This window comes from Chelonoidis abingdonii, chromosome 3 (genome assembly GCF_003597395.2).
Source record: "Chelonoidis abingdonii isolate Lonesome George chromosome 3, CheloAbing_2.0, whole genome shotgun sequence".
In the NCBI taxonomy this organism is placed as follows: Eukaryota; Metazoa; Chordata; order Testudines; family Testudinidae; genus Chelonoidis; species Chelonoidis abingdonii.
Window position 1 is genome coordinate 110,324,456 of NC_133771.1, and position 15,163 is coordinate 110,339,618.

The 15,163-nt window shown below is 38.2% G+C and overlaps 1 protein-coding gene and 1 long non-coding RNA gene across 17 annotated transcripts in view; one reads left to right on the forward strand and one right to left on the reverse strand.

The window, feature by feature from the left end:
* Positions 1 to 15,163, reverse strand: part of REPS1 (RALBP1 associated Eps domain containing 1) — a 114,010-nt gene that overhangs the window by 39,188 nt on the left and 59,659 nt on the right. For 13 of the 16 annotated variants that reach the window (XM_075063988.1, XM_075064000.1, XM_075063995.1 and 10 more), the window contains 4 exons: positions 12,642 to 12,769; positions 11,955 to 12,117; positions 11,578 to 11,641; positions 10,506 to 10,660 (listed from right to left, as the gene is read on the reverse strand). In XM_075063988.1, the coding sequence (XP_074920089.1) occupies positions 10,506 to 10,660; positions 11,578 to 11,641; positions 11,955 to 12,117; positions 12,642 to 12,769 (510 nt within the window). The remainder of the gene's footprint in view (positions 1 to 10,505; positions 10,661 to 11,577; positions 11,642 to 11,954; positions 12,118 to 12,641; positions 12,770 to 15,163) is intronic. The other 3 variants (XM_075063992.1, XM_075063997.1, XM_075063990.1) reach the window with 1 other exon arrangement.
* Positions 1 to 15,163, forward strand: part of LOC142046579 (uncharacterized) — a 36,622-nt gene that overhangs the window by 12,541 nt on the left and 8,918 nt on the right. The gene's annotated exons all lie outside the window — the stretch shown is intronic.

The following is a 15,163-nucleotide window of genomic DNA, read 5'->3' on the forward strand; positions in this document are numbered from 1 at the left end:
AACTCCAGCTGTCAAAGGCATCAACAGGCAATGTAAGCAACGCAGTGTCTACACGGACACTGCACTGACTAAATCAACCTAAGTGCTATGCCTCTCACATAGGTGGATTTATTAGGTCGACACAGCAGGCAAATTAAGTCAGTGAGAAGAGGATTGTAGTGTAGATGCTTACACAATTAGGTTGATGTAAGCTTCCCCTACAAACTGCTATAGGAAAAAAGAAAGCAGTGAACAAGCTACTATAAACATTTAAAAATGATACTCTATCCCCGACTATTTTTATACAACTTTTTCACCCTTGTTAAAATGACGATCCTGGGGCAGCTTTAATTGTGATAGTACAGGGGTCAGCACCCTATGGCACATGTGCCAAAGGTGGCATGCGATTTACTGTGGCACACTGCTGCTGGCCTGGATGGACGGAACCCTGGGCCGGCAGCAGGCTGAGCGGGGCTGAAAGCCGGGACCCCAGACTGGCCGTGGGCTGAGCGACTCAGCCCGCTGCCGGCCCGGGGTCCCGGCCCCTGTAAAATGAATTACTGGGATGCAAAACCTTAAATTACCATGAATAAATGAAGACTGGGCACACCACTTCTGAAAGGTTGCTGTCCCCTGTGGTAGTATTACTGCCCCGCTATAATACTGCTGGGCCAGAATAGTGCTACTGGTGTAAGCTGAGGGTCATTTGGTAAAGTTACAGCACCCCAATAAGGATCTAATATTCAAATTGCTCTGAAGTCTATGTACATAATGAGATAGTGTTGAAAACAGGGCTTGGGACAGACTTTGGGAACATCAGAAGAACACCAATGAAGATAAATGGATCAATTCACATCTCTGAGCTACTGTGTCAAACTGAATTCATCAGGGGAGAGTGGTGTTCAGATTCATCCCAGAACATTCATAGACTCTAGACTCTAGGACCGGAAGGGACCTCGAGTCCAGTCCCCTGCCCTCATGGCAAGACCAAATAGTCTCCAGACTCATCCCTGATAGACATTTATCTAACCTACTCTTAAATATCTCCAGAGATGGAGATTCCACAACCTCCCTAGGCAATTTATTCCAGTGTTTAACTACCCTGACAGTTAGGAACTTTTTCCTAATGTCCAACCTAAATCTCCCTTGCTGCAGTTTAAGCCCATTGCTTCTTGTTCTATCATTAGAGGCTAAGGTGAAGAAGTTTTCTCCCTCCTCCTGATGACACCCTTTTAGATACCTGAAAACTGCTATCATGTCCCCTCTCAGTCTTCTCTTTTCCAAACTAAATAAACCCAATTCTTTCAGCCTTCCTTCATAGGTCATGTTCTCAAGACCTTTAATCATTCTTGTTGCTCTTCTCTGGACCCTCTCCAATTTCTCCACATCTTTCTTGAAATGCGGTGCCCAGAACTGGACACAATACTCCAGTTGAGGCCTAACCAGCGCAGAGTAGAGCGGAAGAATGACTTCTCATGTCTTGTTTACAACACACCTGTTAATGCATCCCAGAATCACGTTTGCTTTTTTTGCAACAGTATCACACTGTTGACTCATATTTAGCTTGTGGTCCACTATGACCCCTAGATCTCTTTCTGCCATACTCCTTCCTAGACAGTCTCTTCCCATTCTGTATGTGTGAAACTGATTGTTCCTTCCTAAGTGGAGCACTTTGCATTTGTCTTTATTGAACTTCATCCGGTTTACCTCAGACCATTTCTCCAATTTGTCCAGATCATTTTGAATTTTGACCCTGTCCTCCAAAGCAGTTGCAATCCCTCCCAGTTTGGTATCGTCCGCAAACTTAATAAGCGTACTTTCTATGCCAACATCTAAGTCGTTGATGAAGATATTGAACAGAGCCGGTCCCAAAACAGACCCCTGCGGAACCCCATTTGTTATACCTTTCCAGCAGGATTGGGAGCCATTAATAACTATTCTCTGAGTACGGTTATCCAGCCAGTTATGCACCCACCTTACAGTAGCCCCATCTAAATTGTATTTGCCACTGAGATGAATAGTTCACTTCACATCTCTGCAATCCTCCCATGCTTCAGAGTTTTGTAACGCCTCATCCCTCTCCATTACCCTCTGAAGTAGAGTACGGAACCTGGGGTTCCCACTGGTTTCCCTTGCTGACTTCAATGAGCATATGTGCTCCTCACACCCCATCGGTAACCACCTATCATCCTCCTCCCAGCCCCTCCAGCACTACTGCGGGCATGGAGAGATCAGGGGGAAGGCAAAGCTGGTAATAGAGTAATACTGAAGTGTTCCGAGGAAGTCTCTCAGTCTCCCTCACAGTACCCCAACAAAGCCCCTCCCACGATTCACTAACATCACTTCCTCAAAAACATAAGGGAAATTCACTGGCCAAAACTTTAACAGAAATGGTTAATTGGCAGTGCCATGTATGCTTTCAGAATAAATACACCTCTTAATGTCAGGACACAAAGAGCCCCACCAGTCCCAACCCCACAACTGCCCTTCTTAGTGATTCTCCAACCCACTGACAGACATCATATCACAGTCTACGTAATACAAATCACATGGGCTAAAAACACAATCTCTGCTTTCATTTAAAAAACACAGTCACCCAACTCCAGGAGCTGGAGCTTTAAAAAACCCAAATATCACAAGATCTGTCATACGATAAATTTTCAAGAATTGGCAATACTGGGATTTTCTCCTCCCTTTGTTTGCTTGAACATTTGTATACAGAAGTCTGAATCATGCAAGTGTTATTTTAAGAGTATTTTAGGGAAAAAAAGATAATTAAAAGGTTTGTGTTCAGAAATTTCGTATAAAAGTTATTACAAGTGCAAAGTAAATACAATACTTGATATCAAATATAGGTAATTTTGCAACCCTGACAAGGTAGGTATTATGACTATTAAGAGGATTTATTTGCTGCAAGTTGATTTTAATGTAACAGACTGCCACTGAAAGACAGAACCCTTTATAATGTCTTGCAGAAGGAGATCTAGCCAGAAAATTGGGGCTTTTAATACCTGGAAAGGTGATGTAAGAATTCTGACCCTAGGTCAAGGATTCTCTCAATTTTTTTGATGGCCTCAGTGACAAATTTTCCTAAAATACTTAATTAACGTTAGGAAAAATAAAAATATGCACATATACATATCCAAATCATTGTTTTATTTATGTAGGCTGTTTTTTTTTTTTTGGCGCAAATAATAAAAGTAATGTACAGTTGTATTTTGGGGCCCTTGGCTGCTGCTGCCTCCTCTAGCTCCCCACGCATCGCCCCTGGCCACCACTGCCTCCCCACACAGATCCCCCTGATTCCCACTGCCTCCCCACACCCACCCCCATGGATCCACCTACAAGATCTTAATCAAGAATTCTTAAAGCTACAATACCCACCTGCTGAAGTGAAGAAACAGACTGACAAAGCCAGAAGAGTACCCAGAAGTCACCTACTACAGGACAGGCCCAACCAAAAAAACAGGATGCCACTAGCAATCACCTTCAGCCCTCAACTAAAACCTCTCCAGCGCATCAAAGATCTACAACTTGAATCTTTTTCCATATGATAACTATCCTTACACTTCTTGTCAACTGTCTATAATTGACCATCTTGATTATCACTACAAAAAATTTTTTCCTGCTAATAACAGGTCATCTTAATTAATTAGCCTCTTAGAGCTCGTATGGCATCTTCTCTGTATATGTGTGTGTGTATATATATACACACACACACATATATATATACACATATACACATATACACACATACACACACACACACACACACTCTTCTTATACGTTCCATTCTATGCATCCGATGAAGTGGGCTGTAGCCCATGAAAGCTTATGTTCAAATAAATTTGTTAAGTCTCTAAAGTGTCACAAGTACTCCTGTTCATTTTGAGATCAGCATCCACTTTTGTTGAGGCAGAGCACCTGTTTTTTTAAAAAACATTATTAAGAATATGTATACATTTATTTCCTTTTCTTTTTAGCAACCTAAAATCAAGAGGTTGGTATGAAAATTTTGCATATTTAAAAAATCTTTAAAAATAGAAAGACTCTAAAGAAATCTAATGCCAACATTTTTATTTCACTCTGATCAGAGGGATCCAGGCAAAGAAGGTTATCTTTAATGTAGCTAGAAATTTCTCATATTGACAAATGCAGTGATTTACAAAACAATCATTAATTTAAAATCATTTTTAAGATTAAATCAGCATTTTAACCCACCTTCAGGTTACTGAAATTAATGGTACTATCTTTTAGGTTAAAATCATGCTTAAATCTGTTAAAAAGTATGTCCACAGCAGGATAGTGTAGGATTGAACCAATATATAAAGGGTTAAATTATCATGGCTAAAGGATATATATACTTTGCAATTTGTGTAAAGTGCAGGACCTATTGACAGGTGTGGGAAGGCCTTGAAAGAATACAGCTTAATTGGAAAAACTGGACCTGGAAGGGAATTGATAAGATAGTAGAAAACTCCTTGAAGAGACTCCAGTTACCAAGAGTGGTTTCAGTCTGTTTTAACAAGGAAAACAATTAATTGAAGGGCTTCAGTCACACAGCGTGCAACAGATAGGATATAAACGGGTAAATTCTTACTTTTTGTTGCTAGTTCCTGCCTACCTAGTGCCAGCCTATATGCATGTGAGCGCCACAGGCCTACTCCTGTTGTTAATATTGGATCACTACTTATGACTAAGGCTCTGTGCCTGTCATGACAGTTGCAGAATTCATGGACTCCATGACTTCTTGCAACCTTCGTGACTTCTGCAGTGGTCACACTGGCCGCTGCTAGAGCAGCTCTGCAGTCGGTTGCTTGGGCAGTCTTGCAGTCAGCTGCACCGGCTGCTGCTCTGGTGTCCTCCCCCCGCTCCCCAGAGCTACCTCCCTCCCTTCAGTGGGGGCCTGAACAGTAGTGGGCCCCCTGTGGTTCTTCCCCTGAAGTGGGCCCCCGGTTTTCCCCCCATAGTGCTCTCCCTGCCTCAGATTCAATCATAAGTATTTTTAGCAGAATTCATGGAGTGGTCATGGGGCCGTTTTTGTTTTTTGCCCATGACCTGACCCTGACTTTTATTAAAATACTCATGATTAGACTGTAGCCTTACTTATGACTGCATGTTAACATACGAGTGTGACGATCAGACAGACATTTAAGATATATTTTGAGTACCTGCATAAAGATCATTAGGCCTTTAGATTTGATAAAGGAATTTATGGCTGAATGGTGTCATGGTGATACCATGTATGTATATATGAATAAATAAAACAAAAAAACAACCAAACACCACCACCACACTTTGGGGACTTGTCCAGGATCCCACTGACACTAATTTTGGTTGCTCCAGACCCTTGGACAGAAGAGACAGTATTCTATCCTTCAGGGCCATTATGAGGAACTTTTACAGGGATGTTCAGTAAAAGAAAGGAAATGGAGGGTATATTAAGTACCTATGTAGATACACTTTTGGCAAAGCATGGTAGAGGTCCATTGACTGCGTGGAAATACTCACTAGGAGACGCCCATGGAAGTTATGGAAAAAGTTAACTGCAGCTTTCTTAAATAATCACAAAGCAAAGAAGGTACAGGTTGAAGGCAGCTGTCTTTAAGGAACCGTATTTGGCAGCTACAGTTCTGCAGGCAAAGCACACCATCTTGAGGAATGAATGTCGAAAACAGAAGAATCAGTTCAGTGAAGCCATAGAAGCAGCAGCTAGTAAGCTGAATGAGAAGACTAAGGATGTAGGTCCCCAAAACCTTGCTGCCAGTGAAGCCTGGTAGGCTACAGCAGCACAAAGTGACATGCTGAAGCTAAAGTATAATGCGCTAAATGTGGAAATATGTTAAATTAAAAAGGTGCTTCTGCACAAACTAAGAGAACACTGCAAAGTTCGAAGAGGACTGAACAACTGGGGTTAGCAGAGGTATTGGAAACAACATTAGATGAGAAGGGAAAGGAGGATGCTTGGTTTGATAATGAAACAGCTATGAAAGAATAGCTCTGTGCAGTCCCACAGAACAGAATTCATAGTAGTACCTACCTCCCCAAAGCCTTAACAGCCATTTGAAGGAACAACAGCCATCTTGAACAATGGGTCCAAATGACCAACTACGATGATTGCTTAGGCATGTAAGGCACGTTTGCTGCAACTGTATAAAGACCATTTGGCCTTTAAACTTAATAAAAGAATTTTGGTTCAGTTGGTGTTGTGGTGATACCTTGTATTATTACTATTCATAATTATTATTATTATTCCTACAGGTAGATTGAGGGATTAGGTAGGCTTTCTACAAAATATGGTCCAGGAGCAAAGGTTTAATTTAATAAGCGAGAAAGTGCTGTAAGTTTACCACTTTCTAACTCTGACATTGTAAAATACTGAGAAATTAAGTCTGAAAAGCACCCACTCCAACCCCTGTAGAAATTTCATATTTTCTGGGAAAATTCCTCATGTCTCCACAGATCCATAATCTATAAGTAAGGCAACTGCTACTGCCAAACAGATGTACCTTGACAGTCATCCAAGAAAGGAACAGATTTAGCTTGTTTTTCTTATAAGGAAATGGCATTACTGCAGTAACCAGGCCTGAATGCAAATTCACAAAAAGAAAAAAATGAAACTGCTTCTGAATTATGTGACTGGTTTAAGACTCTATACTCAGCTGATAGCGGAAGGTATTAAAATGTTACTCACATAACAGGAATTGAAATGTTAACTACTGCACATTTCAGTGCCAACAGACCATAAGATGTCATCCAAGCCAGCAGTCAACAAGAATACTGATGTAATTTATTTATAAACATAAACAGCATGAGACTTCAAACATACTAAGTGTAGATACAACTAGTCTGACCTGATACTCCTATATTTTTAATTCACATCTTCCTTTCCTTCCCTGTTTGTTTTCACTCTGACACACCTTGTAAATTATTTAGACGAAAATCTTACATACTTGTACAGCTCCTTGCACAGTGTGGTCCTGATCCTGACTGAGGCTCCTTAGAGCTACTATAATGCAAACAGTAATCCTCTAGCTTTTGATGTGTATGAGGAGAAAACTGTTGATGTGACCCCATTCAAATATGCAACACATCAGAGGAGAGCAATGTAGAATAAGATACTATAGGATTATTACATACATCTGAGGCCTCTATTTTGATGATCTGGTTGTCCTTTCTGGCCTTACACTCAAGATGTTGTAGACAGTATTTTTTCTCTAAATGTAGTAAGTAGTACATGAAAAGCTTACTTTTACTTGACATTTGATTATCTTCTTCCCCTATCGTTTACAATTCATCATGCTTGATGCAGTTAACAGACATGAAAGTCATCTCTGCCCCAGAGACTATACAATCTAGGTCAGTGATCTTAAACTTTTGTACTGATGACCCCTTTCAAATAGCAAGCCTCTGAGTGCGGACCCCCCCCCTTATAAATATATAAAAAAGTGTTTTTAATTTAACACCATTATAAATGCTGGATGCAAAGCAGGGCTTGGGGTGAAGGCTGACAGCTTGCGACCCCTCCGAGGAATCCTGATGCCTAGTTTGAGAACCCTTGATCTAGTCTAAGGTAGAAGCACTGTTTAAATAGTACGCTGTATGATGAGACAATGGTTTAATACAAGAATTGAAGGTAGCAGTTTAAATATGATTTGTTACATACTTTTTGTGATCAAAAAGTATGTGGTTATGCAATGTTTAAAGGAGGAATTTGGTCAAAACATGTGAGAGTAGACAGCGAGTTCCAAGCATAGAGCACAGCAGCATGGGAGACAAAGAAAAAATCAATTAAGGAAAGGACAGACAGCACTACGGGTGTCATTTTTCAGATCCCTGAAACAGGATGAGAAACTTGAATTTGATACAAGAGGGAAAAGCCAGCGATGTTACTCAAATCATTCTGCTCTAAAAATAATTTTCACAGTCCATTATTCGTCAAATTGTGGCAGCAACTAGAGGCTTCAATCAAAATCTGGGTTCCACTTTGGCTGATGCTCTGTACAGAATAGAAGACTTAGTTGTTTGAGCATTGCCCTGCTAAACCCAGGGTTGTGAGTTCAATCTTTGAGGGGGCCATTTAGGGATCTGGGCAAAAATCAGTACTTGGTCCTGCTAGTGAAGGCAGGGGGCTGGACTCGATGACCTTTCAAGCTCCTTTCCAGTTCTAGGAGATAGAAAATTGGAGATATACCTTTCTTTCTTTTGCCCAGAAAGCTTATTATCTGAGAAAAGCTTCATCCCATTTTGCCCAGACCAAAGTACAAATGGCAAGATATGCTCAAATACCATAAATTGAATCTGAAAAGAAAAATTCTTACATTTTTGTGAAGGCTGTTGGAGCAAGTTTTACTGTAGTGTGGCTTTCACACAAGCATTACAGAAGCTCAATTTATTCATCTCTTAAGGCTGGTCTGCAGTAGAAAAGTTGAATCCATGTAATTTGATCTGCCAACTAAACTAAATGTATTAGCTTAGCGTAAATCAATATAAACGACTAACAGGTTTAAATGCATCTATAACTAGGGGCTTGCACTGGTGTAGCTACAACAATTGAGTTCCACCAGTAACTTTTGCTAGAGCCCTAAATCCTATTCAAAGAAAAGATCTTAATTCACTAAAGACTGAACATTTTACCATGAGTGCACTCGAATCATCCTGTTTAAATAAAATAGCAAGTGAACTCTAAGAATATTCTAGAGTTGCCTACATGAAGCAAGACACAAGGTCTTTGCAAGCACAGCAACGATTGGTAGAGTGGGTCAGATATCTGCCATACTCACAGGAGCTGCTCCACTTAGTTAAAGCTGTACAACTGTCTAGTGCAGACAACCCAACTAAATGTTCAATGTTCTTAAACTGCTACATGTGTGAAAAAGATTAAATGAAAGTTTCAAATTCAAACTTGAAGGCTCATATAAGCATTTGTCTTTAGAAGCAGGTATTAGTAAATTAAAGCTTGGAAGAATGCCTCAAATTTTGAAATAAACAAAAAAAGAAAGACTGCTTTTGCACTTAGGTAGAAATATGGCATATAACTGAAAGCCAGAAATTTAACTCTTATTTTTGAAGCAGAGGGAAGAAGGGTGTCTGATAGACTTTTAGAGATACCTATATCAAATATCTAAATCATTTTAACAAAGACTTGACAAATACTTCAGCTCAGAGGAAAACATTGAAGAATGACTACTAAAAATAGACAAGATATCCCTCTACAGTGGCCACCGTACCATGCACAAGCATAGTAGAAGGAAAAAAAAAGTGTATTCCTACTGATTTAAAAAAAGAAAGTTTTTTTGGCCAAACTACTAAGATTTAAGATTTAGTAGCAGTACTAATTCACTTAAAAGTGAAACAGAAAATACAAATCAAGTTTGTATCCTTTATGATGTGTGTCATGGCCCAATTGGTTTCCATGGATTGCTAAATCTTGTCTAATTTCTTTCCCTAGAACACTATCAATGACCAGTAAACTAGGCTGATAAAAGTCACCAGTAACAAGGAAGTGACACCTGAAAACCACTTCCTCCACATTTAACTAACTTTATGGTCATACCTTACAACTGTCATAGTGAATAGCTGTTAAAGCTTCAGTTACTCAGCACCTTAATTTCCTTAGCCCTTCTACAGTAAAAAACAGCATGGTCCAACAGAGAGGGTATGGAATGGTTTCCATTCTCTGCCCTTCCATAGGCTGTGCACACCTCAGTTTCCTCATCTGTAAAATGAGGCTAGTATTTTCCCACCTTGGAAAGTATTTTGAGACCCATGAAATTTTTTTTTTGTATTCAGTGTGTTAAGTATTACTTAATTTTAATGCCAATTATTGTAAGTTCTCCAGTGCAAAAAAAAAAAAAAAAAAAAAAAAAAAAGATTTAACATTCAAAGCAAGTTTGGTATTTCTGAAGTAAAATTTTAAAATAAAATTGCTATAAAGCAGCAAAAGATGAGTATAAAACAATTTACTTCTATATATACACAGCATTTACAGGAAATGGTAGTTTGCATTTTCCATTCAAGAAAATCAAAGTGGTCTACAAATACTAATGAACAGGACTCATCACATCCTTGTCAGTAAGTTGTCCATTCTACAGGTAGGGAAGCAGGCACAGAAAGATTAAATGGCTTATCCAAAGCCACAGAAGTTTGTGGCAAAGCTAGGAATAGTATTCAGCTCTCCTGTGCTCTAACTACAAAGCCACTCTCCTTCTCCAGTAGGTAACATTGGCTATAGGTAATATTATCACCAGCATTTATATGACTTAGGATCCTAAGTTCTATTTTTAAAAGTGACTTTGGCATTTAAGTACTAAGCATTAAAACTCAAGTCAAGCAAGCACTTCTGAAAGTTTTACCCTCATGTATTACATGACTCAGGAGAATGGATCATTTCATGTACCATCACAAAATAAGTTTAAACTTCTAAGTTTATTTGCAATTCTGCAAATACCACCTATTTGATTGTAACCGTAACTCGGTTGTCATCTGGACATACAGTGAAGTTTCTTTAGCAACACACATCTTACCTGTTGTGTCTTCCAAATCAATCAGTTTGGGCATTAAACTTTCAGGTAGTTTTTCAGGTAAGTCATAGCCATTCTTCCTAGCAACTACCAGATGAAAAGCAGCACAGAACTCATCCAGTGTCAATGCGCCATCTTTATCAAAATCAGACAGTTCCCTAAAAGGAAAACTTACTATAAATAAAATCAAATTCCTCTCTAAGTCATTTTATTTTCAGATTATATACTCTGTTGCCTTATCTGAAAGATGGTTAGATGTGTATTTTATATAATTCCATTTCTCATGTTAATACTTAGGACCTACAGTGCTATGCATTTTGAGCGTTCTTTAACAGAGATGAGTCCTCATTAATGATAAGTTTTAAAATTAACGACTGGGTTTAATCTCATTTAATATTACATTGCTAAGTCTTTAGTTTACCATCCTTATTTTCTGCACTTTTAAGCACAGATGGTTCTGCTCAGCACTATCTGCATCAAGTAAGTTAGTGGCAGATTATAATACAGCAGTTTTTCAGCATGTTGATATTACAATCTGACACTTTACATACTTTTATTTAATGAGGGAACAATCTCATTTAAATTAGAATCCAAAATGTAAGTTATCTAAAGAGCTAATGAAGCAAACAAAATCTGCTGTGGACAAGTTATTGAATGAGCATGTCAGGCATTGTAGCACTCATTCTCTACTGAAACAAAGAGTAAGATTTGTGTTTAAGTCATTGTGGGACTAACAAATTTACCCAGAAGCATGTGTGACAAAATGAAACACGCATGACAAAAATGCATCTTTTTCCATGCAATTTCAACACATTTTGGTTGGGTGAAGTACCTGACATTGTGGACTTTAGCTCCCTGGCAAATAGGGGCCCAGTCCTGATCCCACTGAAGTCAGTGGAAAATGTAATATTGGCTTAAATGGGAGCAGGACTGACACTAAAATAACACTGGCATTTTGTGCAGGTGACACTTTCTAGGAAGGAAGACGAAAAGTGCTGATTGTCCGACAGCTCTAATATGAAATAGCTGCAGTTCTCAAAAATAGCTACCCCAAACTTTGACACTTTACACTTACCAAATGTGAGAAAGCTCAAGAATAGGTAGTTTTGATTTGGTAAAAAATTCTTTAGCTGCAGACCCTGAAATATTAAAACAATAATGCTTAATATTTATTGCAAGCTTACCAATTTAAGGCTCTTAAAGTTTGTTAAAAACAAACAATTTAGCAAAGAGTGCTAATTAGAAGAGTAAGACTGAAAGTTGACTTATTATATAGAAAAATTAGTTTCAAAGCTTCAGTTTTTTAATCACAGTGGAGCTGTATTGTACCAATAATTTAGTAAACATAGGACTTCTTACAAAATGGTATACAGATCCATGTCCACCAGCACGCTGTCTTTGAGAATACAAAATTGCTACACCTATAGTAACTTCCGTGTTTAAAGAACTCACCTGGAATAAATCCGTTTAGATCAGGCTGAATGGTTTTAAACTGATTTACATAATACTGCCTTTGTTCATCAGTTATTTTCCAGGGATCATCATAACTACTCGATTGCCTACGAATTTCATTTGCAGTTGTAGCTGATGCTACAGTTCGTACTGTTGTCTGGTCCTGCAATGAAACATTTTTTCCTCAGTATTATCTGTCTAAAACAATCACATGGACTGCCATTGTCTCTAGACTACTTGCCTTCAAAGCTTAGTTATTTCTTGTAGAAATTTAAGTGTTGCAGGAAGCTGTCAGCAGATTGCATATTTGGGACTATCAAGCTATAGGAAATATTTCTGCACATTAAATGGTATAGAAGTGACTGCAATTATGTAAGCAACAAAAAGGTATGGAGTGTATGCAAAGAAAACGAAGTACAAATATTCTCAGTTACCTTTAAATTTGGCTTTTCAAATGTTAGCAAATTTTTAATTTTGAAAAACTTTTCTAGATAAAAAAGTATAGTACTTAACAACTCAATGATACAGAAGTATCTATTGGGTAAATAAGCATAGAACAGATTTCTGATCTCCACAACATAGTAAATTTGGGTCCACAGTATGGGTCTAGAGTGAAAGTATGAAAAAGATGATTGCAACATTAATTTGAATGAAGCAAATCAAATGAATACCAATAAAATGTCACACCTGGACAGAAGCAGGATGCATGGCTAAAAGAGTACTGGTTGGTGGGGTATCTGCAAAACTGACCCAGTTTTCTTGATGTGGAGGCGGGGAATGGCCAGACCATATGGGATCACCAGTAGTAGATGAGCCTGAAAGCAAAAGAAACAGTTCCCTTTCAAAATATAACCTGAGAAAAATTTAAGAAAACTTTAGCTGGACAAAGTCCATGGAAAACTGAAATAAACTGATGATAATCACAAACCAGACTGCAGTAATGTGAAAAAAATTAAAAGCTATTCTCCAATGCCTTATTGTAGTATTAGTATTCGATACTGAACAACACTCTTAAATATAAACTGTCAGGAAAAAGGAAGGGATTGCTTACTGTCACTAGTATTTATAAATATTAAGAAAAGATCTGGGTTGTGAACATGTGCTATATCAAGAATAATTAAAATGAAACTTCATATTTTTCCCTTCAAAAAGAGAACTGAGAAGAGAAATCAAACATTGTACTGAGAGGCAAAGAAACTAATTCGGTTATTTAAAGTTATATGGCATTCCTGCAGATATCTGTGCTATTTCTATTTTTTTTCCTTCTTAATGTTTTGATTTGTAATTCCAGCAACAGCTCATTTTTCAGCATCAGTTTTCTTGATATCTATAATTTAATAACTTAACTCTGTTGCTAAAGCAGTGGTGACATTTACTCAACAATACTCGAATCTCAAGTCGGTAAAATTATGTAACATGGTGGTTGAGAGGCTTACCAAAAGCCTTACAGACTTGTTTTTCATAAATGTGTTCTGTTCAGTTAACTTATTTTGATTATGTAGCATTGGACGTTCAGTCCTTTAATAACTTAATTATACTGATGTTTAAATATCTATAGCAACTTTTTTTTGGCATCTGAGTCACCCAATGCCAGGGATATAAAAGTCTCAAGCTCTTCAAAGTTGTGAATCAATAAAAAAACACTGAGGAAGTCTTGGGAAGGAACAGGACGAAAGAAAATTTTAAAAATTTGGACAAATCACAAGAGACAGGTCCGTTTCCTATATCAAGCAGAAATATTAAACCCCTGGAAGACCAAGGAACAGTTGTGAAATTGGCTCTCGAAGATTTTAAACAGAATGAAAGTTGTACAGTGCTTTTGTACAATCAAATGCAATATTGAGGTTATGTTAAATTCTTACAAGCACATTTTACCTCATGCATCCAATCTATAGATGCAAAAAGTAGGTTCATAACTTACTATTGGACTGCCTCATGATACAATCACGAAGCCTACACTGCACATCTGAAGAAAGGGGAAAACATTCCCCACATTATATTATGTCAGCTCTTCAACTTGGATCCAATTTTATGCCACAAGAACAATTAAGCTGTTCCTAGGATGGGTGTCCATAAATGAATTACCATGAGAGAATTTTGTATATACAAGTAGTTCTTTCATGGAAGTTAAGAATTATCAACAGATCCAGGTTAATGGAGATTATGGATAGAGAACACGTCATCAATAGTGAACAGAATGGACAAAACCTCAAAAAATAATTCAAGGTAATGAGACAACTAAAATGTTAAGACAAAACTGTTACCGGGACTATTTATACGTAATTCCAGAATTACTCTACGTTTATACGTATTAAGATTAAGTGTGATGAAATTACCCTTTAGGCTGGGGATTTAGAAAATATTAAGTCACTTTTTCTGGGTGGGGGGGGGGGAGGGATGCTTGATTTCAAGTTGAATTCACAGTACTCCTGGTGTTAATTAGTGATGTCTGAGCCAGAAAATAATGATCCATCCTGCTAGACTCTTGCATCTGTTTGTAAACATAATTGCCAGGATATATTTATGTATTTCATTATCATGTACTGCCTGAAAACAGTTTAAGTGAAAAACAATAAATGGGGGAAAAGGCTGAAAACACTATTGCTTGAAGATGTATGAAGTCTGCTGGGAAAATCACCATAAAGACAGACTGTCAATAGAGTTAGATCAAATCACATGATACAGAACCTAAGAGCTGTAATTATCCTGAATTTTGCACATTTCTCCATACCTATATAAAGATACAGAGAAATAATATTTTTATTCTGCTGACATTTTTTTCAGTTTCATTTAAAACCACAACCCTTACTCACTGTCTGTATTGCAAATACATTGGTCTCTTATGTCCAACTTTGTCTAATTCTCTTGCCTACCCAATTCCCATCTTCAGCCACAACTTCACTCCATTCAGAGTGTTGCTGAACTCATCATCTTTATCTGCCATTTGGCCCATGTCAGACAGGTCCCTTATCAAATCCATCCACTGGCTTCTTCTCACCTCTTGTATCAAATTCAAGTTTTTCATCCTCTACTTCTAATTCTCTGCACAACTCTGCTGCTTCTCTCTGCATCTCACACCTCTGCTTTGTAACAAGGTGGCAGACTCTGAGAGGGCTTTTCTGTTGAGTCACTCAGTGTTCAGTTACCAAAACCCTGCGTGAAAATGCAGCACGACTACTGCTGAGCCATGCTCGGAGACAGGCTTGTTT